Source organism: Budorcas taxicolor, chromosome 1 (genome assembly GCF_023091745.1).
Source record: "Budorcas taxicolor isolate Tak-1 chromosome 1, Takin1.1, whole genome shotgun sequence".
NCBI classification, from domain to species: Eukaryota; Metazoa; Chordata; class Mammalia; order Artiodactyla; family Bovidae; genus Budorcas; species Budorcas taxicolor.
Genome location: NC_068910.1, coordinates 148,184,920 through 148,199,833, shown reverse-complemented (window position 1 = coordinate 148,199,833; position 14,914 = coordinate 148,184,920). Strand labels below are relative to the sequence as shown.

General features: G+C 39.8%; 1 protein-coding gene across 1 annotated transcript in view; it reads right to left on the bottom strand.

Annotated features, from left to right (window-relative positions):
* The window catches only part of MCF2L2 (MCF.2 cell line derived transforming sequence-like 2), a 275,208-nt gene that overhangs the window by 166,694 nt on the left and 93,600 nt on the right, over positions 1 to 14,914 (bottom strand). Inside the window, exons 4-8 of the mRNA XM_052642999.1 lie at positions 13,724 to 13,814; positions 12,908 to 13,006; positions 11,372 to 11,491; positions 1,966 to 2,082; positions 516 to 665 (exon numbers count right to left, since the gene is read on the bottom strand). Of these exons, the coding sequence (XP_052498959.1) occupies positions 516 to 665; positions 1,966 to 2,082; positions 11,372 to 11,491; positions 12,908 to 13,006; positions 13,724 to 13,814 (577 nt within the window). The remainder of the gene's footprint in view (positions 1 to 515; positions 666 to 1,965; positions 2,083 to 11,371; positions 11,492 to 12,907; positions 13,007 to 13,723; positions 13,815 to 14,914) is intronic.

Sequence of the window (14,914 nt, the reverse complement as noted above, 5' to 3'; positions counted from 1 at the left end):
AATTCAGAGCACTTTCATAGTCCTATTTCTCAAATTGGTTCCCAACTAAAAAGACACATCCCTGAGAGAAGTGAAGCAATAAGTCACTTTATTATTCTGCCCCTAAACTTCACAACAACCTCAGGAAAATTTATGCTTCAAGAGCCAGCTCCCATCCCTCCCTCCTTCCCTGCAGTTTCAGTCCATTATATCCTGTTCTGTCCTGAGCAGATCATAGGAGTGTGCACCTTGAATGGATGCTCACATCCCTTGTCTCACCAGCACCAAGCCGGAATGAGTTCCCTTTGGAGGGGCTGCTTTTCACAGGTCTTACCTTCAATCCTTTTACATGTACTACCAGTCATTCAAAGATTTTTCTCTTCATATATTGCCTATCTAGAAGATTAAAGATGATTAGTGGCTGCCAAGTCACTGGAGAAGAGGGCTTAACTTTTAATTTTGCTCCCAGAACTCTCCAAGAAGCTGACCATCTGCCAGCACAGAGGCTGGCCTCTGAGAGATCACTGACCACTCACCTGCAACTTGTTCCGCTGCCCCATGTGGGACATGAGAAGGTCTTCAGTGGAAGGGATGCTTCTGGGCAGCTCTGTTGTAGCCAGGCAGGCCCCAAAAGTCTGAAGCATCTGGGCAGTGGTCTTCAATGCCAGAGCAAAGTTTTCAATGGCCTGGATGGTCAGAAAATCATAACAATGTGAATGTTTTCACCAATATGCTGTCTTAACAGGACAGAAGTATTTCCTGAGTATACGCAGTAGGCCATGCATTGAACTTTGTGCTCTACATTTGTCTAGCACCTCAGTAATCTAGAGTGGGAGGCATTTTATCTCCATTTTATAGAAGAGAGAACTAAAGTTCTAACAGGTCAAATGAACTGGCCAAGATCATATTCTAGGGCAATAAGGAAGGAAAGAAGGCAGGATCCAGTCAATCTGTTTTTTTTTTTTTTTTTTATCAAAAGGAATGGCAAATTTGAAAGGATCTTGGGCACAGATGAGTACCTTACAAACGTAACAGTAAGAACTAAAACAATCAGGTGTAAGGCCTGGAAATGTCATCCTAGAAATAGGGGAAAGCCAGAGGTTTCCTGTGGTGAGTCCTATTAACAAAATAACTTGATTCCATGCATCTGATTAGTGAATAATCACTAAGTGGAAAAGGTGCAAAGGAACTGACTCTAATAGGGTGACTCAAAAAAGTTTGATCTTAGTCTTGGCTCTGCCACAACTTGACCCTATGACCTTAGATAAATTACCTCTTCACTCTGAAGGTCTGTTCCTTTATCTGTGAAATAATTCTTTATTGTGGGGACCTGTCTAGGGCATTATACGATGTTTTGCAGCATCCTTGGCCTCTACCCAGGATATGCCAGTTAACATCCTTCTCCCCAAGTTATGATTATAAAAAATGTCTGCCTAAAAACATTGACAAATGTCCTCGGCAAGCAATATCGCCTTCAGCTGAGAACCCACTGTGTTAGTCCCATTTTAACAAAGGAGCAAACAAACTTAGAGAGGTTTAGTACCTCACCTGAGCTCAGACAATACTCAATGGTGTCTACATTTAGATGCAACTTCTTCTGACTTGGCAGGTTTGAATCTGTCTGTACACTAGAATTATCTGGGGAGCTTGTGGCCCACTAATGCCTGACAGTCATCCCAGATCAAGTATATTAAATTCCTTGAGGTATACCAGAGTATCGGTATTTTGCAAACTCCCTGGGTACACTCTAAATCAAGTCCCTCGAGACCGCTATACCAGAAAATGAGGCAAGATCAAAGTAGTCAGCAGGAGAAGCCCTAGCTTTTATCCTTCCACCCTTTCTCTCCCCCAGCCTGTCACTTAGAAAACCCAACCTTCCCGATGTTAGGTAGTCCTGGGAAATGACTGTCCAACAGTTGATCTTTAAGTCCCTGTCTCTAAAACACCAGGAGGGACACTGAAAAGGGCACGTAAGTTTGTACTCACGGTTCGATGATTTATCCACTGACTGTGGTGATATTCCAAAGTTCCCCCTAAGTCCGCTGTCAATTGGCTTTTGTCAATGTAATCATGAAGGTCAGAAATGGAGTTTAACATAACAATCTATAACAGAAAAAACCTAATATATTCCTCACAGATAATTAAGTAGCTCATCAAGACTCTACTAAATAAGTACTTCAACTTGGCTGATCAGGCATTTATATCCAGTAGAGAAACATTTGAAAATCTCTTTCCATTTCCCCACTTTGAGGGAGGAATAGGAGTATTGAACAGCCTACAACAAAATGATGAGCTCAGTTCTAAGCTACCTATAAGTCAGGTCTTGTTTAGCTAAATTTTTGTCAAAAGTTTCCAGGTTAAGATATACCGTTCAGCCACCAAAAGCAAATGCTGTACTGAGACCTAAAAATCTGCAATGAATATTCCAATAACGAGTGGACTGCTGCTGCTGCTGCTAAGTCGCTTCAGTCGTGTCCGACTCTGTGTGACCCCATAGATGGCAGCCCACCAGGCTCCTCTGTCCCTGGGATTCTCCAGGCAAGAATACTAGAGTGGGTTGCTATTTCCTTCTCCAATGCATGCATGCATGCTAAGTTGCTTCAGTCATGTCCGACTCTGTGCGACCCCATGGACAGCAGCCCACCAGGCTCCTCTGTCCACAGGATTCTCTAGGCAAGAGTACTATTGTGGGTTGCCATTTCCTTCTCCAAAAGAGTGGACTGGTAAATATGAAAATAAAATTTTAGTGGGACCCATTGAAAAGTATAGATTGAGAAGATTCACTATACTGATGTCCCTTCTATGAAGAATGGTGACATGCCCCCAACTAATCTTGTGTGGAGGAAGTTTGGAGGTGATAGGGAGTGGGTTTTCATAAATTAGCGAGCCTGCTGCTGAATGAATGCCCAGACATCTACAGAAGGATGACACACTCCAAACTGTCCCTTTATCCTCCTCTGCAGTGGCCCTGCAAAGGGCATGGTCCCAGCTCTGTCCCAAGGACCATATCATACCCCTACTCACTCCCACCTCTGAGACACACCCTACTGTAGCCTTTAATTAATGACATATTTCTTCAGTCATTGATTGTTTCGACTGGTGAGTATAATAAACTTCTTCCTTCAAAGCCTTGCCTTCTTTTCCTCTGGTGGCAATACTAACTTTACCATGTCATATCCAACATATACATTCTTAGAACAGATTCTTGGTCAGAGGACATGAAAATATACACTTTTTCCCTAATATTACATCATATCAGTCAAGTGATAAATCTACTTTGGAATGAAACAACATGGATGTTGTTTTATGTTTTATGCTAAGTGAAAGAAGTCAGACTGTTTTATGCTAAGTGAAAGTCTAAATGTTTTATGCTAAGTGAAAGAAGTCAGACTCAAAAGGCACTCTCAGGAAAAGGCAAAATTCTAGGGATGGAGAACAGATCAGTGGCTGCTGGGGTTAGAGCTGAGTACAAAGGGGCAATATCAGGAGATTTTGGAGGGTGATGAAACCAATGTGTTTCTTTACTGTGGTTTTGGTTAAATAACACCATGCGTTTGTCAAAACTCATACAACTGATGCTGGGGAAAATGGAGGGCAAGAGGAGAAGGGGGTGACAGAGGCTAAGATAGTTGGATGGCATCACTGACTCAATGGACATGAGTTTGAGCAAACTCCAGGAGTTGGTGATGGACAGGGAAGCCTGGCATGCTGCAGTCCATGGAGTCACAAAGAGTCAGACATGACTGAACAACAATATTCAACTCAACATCAAAAAGAGTAAATTTTACTGCATGCAAATTAAAAAAAAATGGAGAGGCAGTTTCACCATGAAACTTTTTTTCTCTTTGAATCTTTAATGGGTCAAGAAGGAAAAACATTTTAAATTCTACATAAGAGGGGAAGCAGAATAATTTCACTCATCAAAATCACAGAACTCACTGAGTATGTAAACTTGGCCTTTAAATAGTTATTCTGCATTTTCTTAGATTCTGAATTTGTCTACTTGGCATCCTTTCTTCATAGGGTCAGTTATATTAACTAAATTAACTTATTTTCTATATTCTTGATGTTCTGGCATTTATGGTCTCACTGACTGGGGAGAGGCTAATTAATTTTCAGAGATTAAAAAAAAGGACTGGAGGGAAGCACATCTATCATATGAAAACCAGTTCCAAGCCAGTGTCCCCCAACTACTTTCTTAACTAACTCTCATACAGCAAGTCAACCTTTCTGCTGCCCTAAATCATCCTAGGGGACTTCCCTGCTGGTCCAGTAGTGAAGAATTCACCTGCTAATGCAGGGGACATGGGTTCAATCCCTGATCCAGGAAGATTCCACATGCTGCAGAGCAACTAAACCTGTGCACCACAACCACTGAGTTCATGCTGTAGAGCTCTTGAGCTACAACTACTGAGCCATGTGCTACAACTGCTGACGTTCATGCGCCCTAGAGCCTATGCTGTGCAACAAGAGAAGCCAACACAATAGGAAGCCTGCGCATCACAACTAGAGAACAGCCCTTGCTCACCACAACTAGAGAAAGCCCCTGTGCAACAATGATGACCCAGTGCAGACAATAAGAAGAAGAAGAAAATGAAATGAAAAATTAAAGAAAAATCATCCCAGGGCCAGGTAACAGGCAACTAGAGATTCACTTGCCCCAAAGCCTGCTGGAACTATTTCAACCAGTCAATCCTAAACTGGTTACCCTGCCCTGCCTTGCCTTTCCCATGGAAACCCCAGTAAAGGCTCTGGTCTATACTTTCTGTTCCCCTCTGCTTCTGCCCCCTGGTCAAAACTTGCTGCTTCCCTGTGGCCCTGAAAGGCATGTGATAACCCTCCAACCTCCTTTGGGACCTTTGAGTTTAAGAAACTTCTTCCTTCAAAGCCTCCTTCTCATTTCCTCCTGTGGCTGGTACTGACATATCATTTCCAACATGTACATTCTTAGAACAGCTGTTTTACATGAAGAATGTCATATTTTTTAAATTTCAGTATATGTTTATGTTCTTATCTCTAGTTTCTTAAACAGTTAAGTTGCTTTCAAAGAGAACTATGATATTTAATTTTGAAAAGAGAATTTCCTGTATTCTGTTGCAAAGTTCATGTTAAGAAACCAATTTGCATTTCCATAAGCCACCTCAGGTGAAGAGTTGACTCACTGGAAAAGACCCTGATGCTGGGAGGGATTGGGGGCAGGAGGAGAAGGGGACAACAGAGGATGAGATGGCTGGATGGCATCACCCACTCGATGGACCTAAGTTTGAGTGAACTCTGGGAGTTGGTGATGGACAGGGAGGCCTGGCGTGCTGTGATTCATGGGGTCGCAACGATTCGGACACGACTGAGCGACTGAACTGACTGATTGACTGAGCCTCTTTAGGGATTTTTGCAAGACTGCCTGGGCCACTTCACATAATTTTGTGAGGCAGCCATGAATACAGCTGTTCCAAGATAGACAAGTGCCAGCAACAGGCTTTTAGAAACCACTTGCCATATCAAGCACCCCTCTCCTCAAGTAAAGGTACAGCAAGGCTCAGTGACTTAATTGTAATTACAACTTTGGTCCACTTGATTCTTCTGAGTCATGCAAAATGAACTCCCTTTTCCTTCAACCTGTGAAAATATAACTATTACCTAACTAGAAATAAGCAGGGAGATGCCACAATAAGATGGGCCAGAGAGCTGTAAGATAAAGTACTAATATTGCAACCATATTTTAAAAACAAAGTAAAGAAGACAAACCAACAACAAAGCAGCTTGAATTGTCATTTAAAAGGCAAAATAGGTCTGGCAATTTCACTCATGGATATTTATTTGAAGAAAACCAAAACACTAATCAGAAAAGACATATGTACCCCTATATTCACTGTGGCATTATTTACAATAGCCAAGATATGTATGCAACTGAAATATCTATCAATAGATGAATGGATAAAGAATATGCAGCATATTCATTCAATAGAATATTACTCAGCCATAGAAAGAATAAAATCTTGCCGCTTGTGACAACACAGATGGACCTAGGAGGTATTATGCTAAGTGAAATAGGAAAGGAATATACTGTGTGATTTCACTTACATGTGGAATCTAAACAAATATGCAAACATTAACAACACAGAAACAGTCATAGAAACAGAGAACAAACAGGTGGTTGCCAGAGGGGAAGCAGGTGGGAGAAGAAAGAAATAGGTGAGGGAGATTAAGTGATATAAACTTCCAGTTGCAAAATAAATGAGTTATGGATATGAAATGTACAGTGCGGAGAATATAATCAAATACTATGTAATATCTCTGTATGGTGACCTAACTAGACTTATCATCATGATGATCAGTTTGAAATGCATAGAAATATCAAATCATTGTGGTTTTGATTTGCATTTCTCTAATAATGAGTGATGTTGAGCATCTTTTCATGTGTTTGTTAGCCATCTGTATGTCTTCTTTGGAGAAATGTCTATTTAGTTTTTTGGCCCATTTTTTGATTGGGTTGTTTATTTTTCTGGAATTGAGCTGCATAAGTTGCTTGTATATTTTTGAGATTAGTTGTATGTCAGTTGCTTCATTTGCTATTATTTTCTCCCATTCAGAAGGCTATCTTTTCACCTTGCTTATAGTTTCCTTTGTTGTGCAGAAACTTTTAATTTTAATTAGATCCCATTTGTTTATTTTTGCTTTTATTTCCAGAATTCTGGGAGGTGGATCATAGAGGATCCTGCTGTGGTTTATGTCAGAGAGTGTTTTGCCTATGTTCTCCTCTAGTTTTATAGTTTATGGTCTTACATTTAGATCTTTAATCCATTTTGAGTTTATTTTTGCTTGCGGTGTTAGAAAGTGATCTAGTTTCAGTCTTTTAAAAGTGGTTGACCAGTTTTCCCAGCATCACTTGTTAAAGAGATTGTCTTTACTCCATTGTATATTCTTGCCTCCTTTGTCAAAGATAAGGTGTCCATATGTGTGTGGATTTATCTCTGGGCTTTCTATTTTGTTCCATTGATCTATATTTCTGTCTTTGTGCCAGTACCATACTGTCTTGATGACTGTGGCTTTGTAGTAGAGCCTGAAGTCAGGCAAGTTGATTCCTCCAGTTCCATTCTTCTTTCTCAAGATTGCTTTGGCTATTTGAGGTTTTTTGTATTTCCATACAAATCTTGAAATTATTTTTTCTAGTTCTGTGAAAAATATCGCTGGTAGCTTGATAGGGATTGCATTGAATTTGTAAATTGCTTTGGGTAGTGTACTCATTTTCACTATATTGATTCTTCGATCACTTCACACCAGTCAGAATGTCTGCGATCCAAAAATCTGCAAGCAATAAATGCTGGAGAGGGTGTGGAGAAAAGGGAACCCTCCTACACTGTTGGTGGGAATGCAAACTAGTACAGCCACTTTGGAGAACAGTGTGGAGATTCCTTAAAAAATTGCAAATAGAACTGCCATATGACCCAGCAATCCCACTGCTGGGCATACACACCGAGGAAACCAGAATTGAAAGAGACACATGTACCCCAATATTCATCGCAGCACTGTTTATAATAGCCAGGACATGGAAACAACCTAGATGTCCATCAGCAGATGAATGGATAAGAAAGCTGTGGTACATATACACCATGGAGTATTACTCAGCCATTAAAAAGAATACATTTGAGTCAGTTCTGATGAGATGGATGAAACTGGACCCGATTATACAGAGCGAAGTAAGCCAGAAAGAAAAACACCAATACAGTATACTAACACATATATATGGAATTTAGAAAGATGGCAGTGATGACCCTGTATGCAAGACAGCCAAAAAGACACAGATGTGTATAGCAGACTTTTGGACTCAGAGGGAGAGGGAGAGGGTGGGATGATTTGGGAGAATGGCATTGAAACATGTATAATATCATGTAAGAATCGAATCACCAGTCTATGTCCGATGCAGGATACAGCATGCTTGGGGCTGGTACACGGGGATGACCCAGAGAGATGTTATGGGGAGGGAGGGAGGAGGGGGGTTCATATTTGGGAATGCATGTACACCCGTGGTGGATTCATGTCAATGTATGGCAAAACCAATACAGAATTGTAAAGTAAAATAAAGTAAAAATAAAAATTAAAAAAAAAATAAAAATAAATAAAAAAGAGAAATATCAAATCACTCTGTTATGTAACAGGAACTAGCAGTGTTGTAGATCAAACACTTCAAAAACAAATAAGCAAATCCATAGAAAAAGACAAAATTGTGGTTACCAGAAACAGGGATGAGGGGAGGGGGAATTAGATGAAGGTGGTCAAAAGGTGCAAATTTCCTGTTATAAGATAAAACAAGTACTAGTAATGTATATATAACATGATGAAGATAATTAATACTGCTGTTTGTTATATATGAAAATTGTTAAGAGAGTAAATACTGAGTTCTCATCATAAGAAAAATATCCATTTTTTAAATTTTGTAATCTATATGAGATGATTGATGTTCACTAAACTTATTGTGAAAAATCACTTTATGGTGTACGTAAATCAAATCATTATGCTGTACACTTTTAACTTATGCAGTGCTGTATGTCAGCTGTATCACAATAAAACTGGAAGAAACAAACAAATGAAAAGGCAAAATATATGCTGAAGTTTGAATACATCGAGCTTGGTAACTAGGACTCTGAAATACGTAGTGCAACAGAGTGTGGGAGGAGCTCAGTCTCCTATGGAAGGTGCAATGCTAGACTATGAGGTAAACATTTTGCATTGAAATACATTCCTACTATATGAGCCCATATTTTGGTGACTAAGAACTTTTTTAAAAGTTCGTTTAGGGTAAAATTAAAAGTATATTGATGTGGAGAAGACTCCTGAAAGTCCCTTGGACAACAAGGAGATCAAACCAGTCAATCTTAAGAGAAATCAACCCTGAATAGTCATTGGAAGGATTGTGCTGAAACTGAAGCTCCAATATTTTGGTCATCTGATCCAAATAACTGACTCACTGGAGAAGTCCCTGATTCTGGGAAAGATTGAGGGCAGAAGGAGAAGAGGGCATCAGAGGATGAGATGGCTGGATGACATCACAAATACGATGGACATGAACTTGGGCAAACTTCAGGAGATGGTGAGGGACAGGGAGACTTGGTGTGCTGCAGTTCATGGGGTCACAAAGAGTTGGACAAGGCATAAACCACAAACGTGTCTGTCAATATATTATCACTTGCAGAGGTGTGTTTTATACACACCAGGGCAAGATGCATGATGTTTGTCCAATGTTCAGTTCCAAGTCCAAACCTTTTGACTTAAAAGAAGCAATTGTATAGTCATCATCTCTGAAGGGGAAGAAAGCTTATGAGGCTCATGGCAACTTTATTAACTTCTTGTAAGGACTCATCCCTTCTCTAATATTAATTGTCACTCAATTCAGGAAAGCAGAATAAAAAAATCCATGGCTCACATTTCCCTTAAATACTCAAATATTTTAAAATAAGTATTTACAATAGAATGGAAAATTCATTTTGATTCTGGTTAATATCAAAGTATAGGGAGACAGTATTTTAAGAAGTTTGGTTATTAACACAAAATAGAACTATGAACAGAGGGAAAATAAGAATGGAAAAGAGAAAAATTCCTTGTTTGAGATGATCACTTTTCACTAAGAAGAGCTACATATTTTCTCAGAGCAATTTAAATTAAAGTCAGAGTGTTTTGGGGTTTATTTTAAACAGACAATATATGTAGGTGGTAACAAATTCAAATAGGAAAAGACTCTACAGTAATAGAAAAATAGTCTTCTTCTCACCCCTCCCCATAGACCTTCAGCTCTACTCCCCAACCACTTTCCTCAATAGTTCCCGTAGGCCTCCTTCAGGTGTCCACTATCTCCACCACTAACAGCAGCCACTGTTTTAATTTTCTATCACCATAGCTTAGTTTTACTTCTTCTTGAAATTTATGTAAAAAGAACCACAGGGTATACAATGTCTAGCTTCTTTCTTTTAAGAGAATATTTCTTTTAAGAATTTCTGAGATAAAACCACATTATTACATGCTTAGTACTTCATTCCCGTTTGTTGCATAATGTTTTTCTCTTATATTAATTTGCCATGATTTCTTTATCTATTCATCTATTATTGGGCATGTGTTTTCATTTCTCTTGGGTGGATCATGGGGCAGGTGTATGTTTAACTTTACAAGAAACTGCCAACTGTTTCTACCATGGTTGTACCACACCTTACCACTTTTGATGGCTGTAAAGTATTTAATTGCTTGGGTAGACCATAATTTCTTTAACCAGCCCCTTGTTGTTGGGCGTTATGTTTTTTCCAACCATTTACCATCACAATTTGGCAATGAATATCATTATATATACAGTTTTATGTACATGTGTGATGTATCTGCAGAATAACTCACAGGTAGGTCAGAGAGAGTGTACATTTTAATTTTTGATAAATACTGTCAATTAGTCTTTCATATTAGTCACTACCAACTTCAATCCAATCAACAAAGTCTGAAATGACGATTTGCCCCATATCTCTGCCAAAATTAGAGGTAAAAATTTTAATCTTGTCATTTTAATTAGTTTTCCTTTTTTGCATGGGCTTCCCTGATAGCTCAGTTGGTAAAGAATCTATCTGCAATGCAGGAGACCCCAGTTCAATTCCTGGGTTGGGAAGATCCCCTGGAGAAGGGATAGGCTACCCACACCAGTATTTTTGTGCTTCCCTTGTGGCTCAGCTGGTAAAGAATCCACCTGCAATGTGGGAGACCTGGGTTTGATCCCTGGGTTGGGAAGATCCCCTGGAGAAGGGGAAGGCCTTGAGTATTTTGGCCTTGAGAATTCCATGGACTGTACAGTCCATGGGATCACAACGAGTTGGACACAACTGAATGACTTTCACTTTCACTCGTATGCATATTGCAAGCTTCGTTTTAATTTTTACTCACAGTTACCTATATTTTTCACCCCCATATTTTAGATCCTTATTTTCCTTTACTCATCCTATTAGAATTTCTCTTCCTTTTTCAATCTCTTTGTACAGTCTTGGATACCATCTTTTACATAATACCTCTGGATTTATATAATTCCAGTACTCCTTTACCCAAGTCACTACCCAACTCAAAAACCTTCATTGGACCCCCATTGCTTACTGAATTAAATCTAGACCTTCTGTCCTTACACTTAAGACATATACCATGTGCCTTACCTTTTCTTCCAGATTATCCTATATGTAATTCCAACAAGAATGGGGCTTCCCCATGGACTTCACATAAAGTGTGTATTTCCTGCTTCCATGTCCTTACACATGCCATTCCCCTCTGCCTAGAATGCCCTCCTCTTTCTCTACCTTCCTTAGAAACAAGCTCATGTTCTTTCTTCTCCCCATGCCCTAAATAAATGCAGACAAGACAAAAAGGTCATGCTTACCGGCACTTTCATTTTAAATTCATCTCTATAGTACTTAATGCCAATGTCAGTGAATGTTCTCTGGATAAAGTGAGATGGACGAAGAATGAATATGAGCTGCAAGTTTCCTGGAAATGCTACCTGGAAGGATCATAAAAAGTGTCAATGCAAATGTCATATCAATCAGTCTCCTCTTGCCCAAGATTATAGATGACAAAGTTAAAGTGGACACCCTGGATGCCTAAGAATTAGAATATATTTCACAGTTGAAAGCGATCTTACTGCTCATATAATCCAAACCTCTCCTTAAAAAACAAATTAACCAAACAAAAAATTTTTTCTGATTAAAAAAATAATTTACACTCTTTATAGAAAAATTCAGAAATTTATAATAAAGTATATATTAGAATAAGAAAACCACCCATGATTTCATAGCCACTCTTAATATTTCAATCTAATTTTTTTGTTGTTTAGTTACTACATTATGTCTGACTCTTTGTGATCCCATGGACTGTAGCATACCAGGTTTCCCTGTCCTTCACTTCTAGGCCATTTTCTTGGCTTAAATATCTTTATCATAAACTCAAACTGTAGTAATATTTTGCAATCTGCCTTTTAACTTAGTATTATACCATGAGCTTTTATTCCTGATATTAAAAATTCCTTGGAATGTTTTTATGGGTGTGCAATTTATTCAAACAATCCCTTATTGTTAGTAATTTAGACTCCTCCATACTTTTACTATCATAAATAACAGTAAAATGAAATCTTTATACACTTTGGAACATTCTTCTAGCTTCCTAGAAGAATTTCTGTCAAAGATTTAGTATTTTAAGGGTTCTTAAGGCATCTTATTTGGAGAAGGCAATGGCACCCCACTCTAGTATTCTTGCCTGCAAAATCCCATGGGCGGAGGAGCCTGGTAGGCTGCAGTCCATGAGGTCACTAAGAGTCGAACACGACTGAGCGACTTCATTTTCACTTTCATGCATTGGAGAAGGAAATGACAACCCACTCCAGTATTCTTGCCTGGAGAATCCCAGGGACAGAGGAGCCTGGTGGGCTGCCATCTATGGGGTCGCACAGAGTCGGACACAACTGAAGCGACTTAGCAGTAGCAGCAGCAAGGCATCTTATTGCTAAGTTGCTCTCAAGAAGCATTGCCCTCATCTTGAGGTAAGGGCCTGAGTAATGAGAAAACAGGTTCATTTAACAACTTAGTGGCAAAATTGGGAATCCAAGTTTCCCATTGCTCATGGTTTTCCATTCTTTCAGGAGTTCTCAAGAACAACCTCCTGAAGTGTTTATTAAAAAATAACCTGGCTTTTACCCTGGAATATTCTGACTCATTAGGACTGGGATAAAGTTCAGATATCTGTATCTTTAAAAAGCACATGAAGAGATTCTGACTGGTAGTCATATTTTTGATCCCAGCACTACAGCTTCTTTTACACATAAAGGCGATCAGTGTAATTCTTGGACAAATTAGACTCAAGTATCAGATGATTCAAGTATTATCTATGAACCCTGGGAAACCAGAACTCTCTAGAGCCAGACCTTTTGAAGAGTCATGGGCACTGTCAACTGTCTGTGGCTGAGTTCATGTGGCTGAGTCCTTGGTCTGAGGTCCCTACAGGGAAAGGATGCATACACTTGCTGGAAGGGAATAAATAGGGGTGAAAATCAGACTAATAAGATGGAAAAGGAAAACAATCCAAGGTTGTGCAATTTAATGCTAAAAGCAAGCTCATGTCATATACTGTCTGATTTTGCTAGTGTCTTTTGAATTTGTGAAAAAATAATTTGAATACTAAAATGAAGATTGTCGTAAAATTAAGTGATCCCCAAAGCAAACCTTAAAGTGAGGATTTGGGTCTCAAGAGTTTACTAAAGAGGTGACCCCAGGAAACAGTTAGGAGTATAGGGTGATGGTGAGACAGGATGGCTAGACAGCCAGTGTATCAATGAGAGGAACTGCTATGGGCAAGAAGGGCTGGGTCTTCTGAAATTCTGTGTGGAATATATCTCAGAACTGCCCCACTGAGGGGTGCAAATGCTGGGGTGTTTGTCCACTAATGCCCATAACGCAGTAGTTGCAGGTCACTCCTGGAGCATTAGCTTCCCAGTACTCTCTACCTGCTCCTCTCCAGTGACCAGAAAGGTCAAGAAGGTAGAGAGACTCATGCTCAGGAATGGTCTGCAAGTGACCTTCGGGCAGCAGAGAGGATATGGACGTGACACAACAGCCCCTGCTACAAAGACCTTCCCAAACTTGGCATAAAATAACTGCTACTTCCTGGTGACTTTGATACGAAATAGTTGAATAGATAGTTTAAATTATCTTTATAATAAAACATAAAAATAAATATTTACAGCTATTCGTGTCAAGGATGCTTTTATGGAGCTCCACTTGTCCCTTCGTCTGTCAATAACAATGACGAACCCGATGCTGGCAGCCTCCACACTGCAAAAAAGGATGGTCAGTATCAGAGACAATGAAACACATGGATTCTGTTGGGCTCCCTCAGCAGAATGATTCCACTGCCTCCGTGTCACTCCAGGCTTGCTGTGTAAATGCCCTGCAGAGCATGAGGGGATAACCAGGTCTGACTTCCCCAAGAAAGGAACTGGCTTCCTCTCATCTCACCTGGCAGCCTTCACAAGGCAGAAATATTTCATGTCTCAAACCCTCTCAAGGGCTCTATTTCTGGCTGGCAAATGTATGAATCCCGCAACAAGCAGAAGGATTCAGGTAAGTTGAGCACCACATGTCCCAGTGTAGACAGAGGACCTTGAGGTCAAGCCCTGCTATCTTTCCACTCCTAAGACTGATGCTCATGGAGCTATCAACATGCTTCCCTAGAAGTCAGTCCCACAGATGTTCAGAAATAACACACGTCAATGGGAAAAACAGCTCCTTTCCAGCGCCTGGTCATAAATGGCCACAAAACTGTAAGTACAAGGAGATATCAACTTCATTAAGAACAAAAAAACCTGTTTGGTCCCCTCTGAAGTCACCACAAAATTCTCACAAAATTTTTAAAAACTAAAGTCCTATAAGATAAAACATTTTTCTTCTCTCTCTTTGGGAGGAAACTATGGATGGGAGGAAAGAGCAAGAGCTTTGGAACCTGGTTCAAATCCTAGTGCTGCCACTTTGCTAGCACTGAGATGTGGGGCAATCCCCTAACCTCTCTAACCCTGTTCCCTTTACTGTAAGATGAGAAAGTGAAAGTGAGAGTCACTCAGTCGTGTCCAGCTCGGCAACCCCATGAAATATACAGTCCATGGAGTTCTCCAGGCCAGAATACTAGAGTGGGCAGCCTTTCCCTTCTCCAGGGGATTTTCACAACCCAGGGATCAAACTCAGGTCTCCCGTATTGCAGGCACATTTTTTACAGCTGAGCCACCAGGGAAGCCTGAACAATACCAATCATGAAGTAGTTATGAGCACAAATTCTGAAACCAGAATGCTGGAATTTGAAAAATGAATTTATATATTTGTGTGTTTGTATGTGTGTGTATATGTAAAATTTTCAACTCAGAAAGTGAGAATCTTTGGAG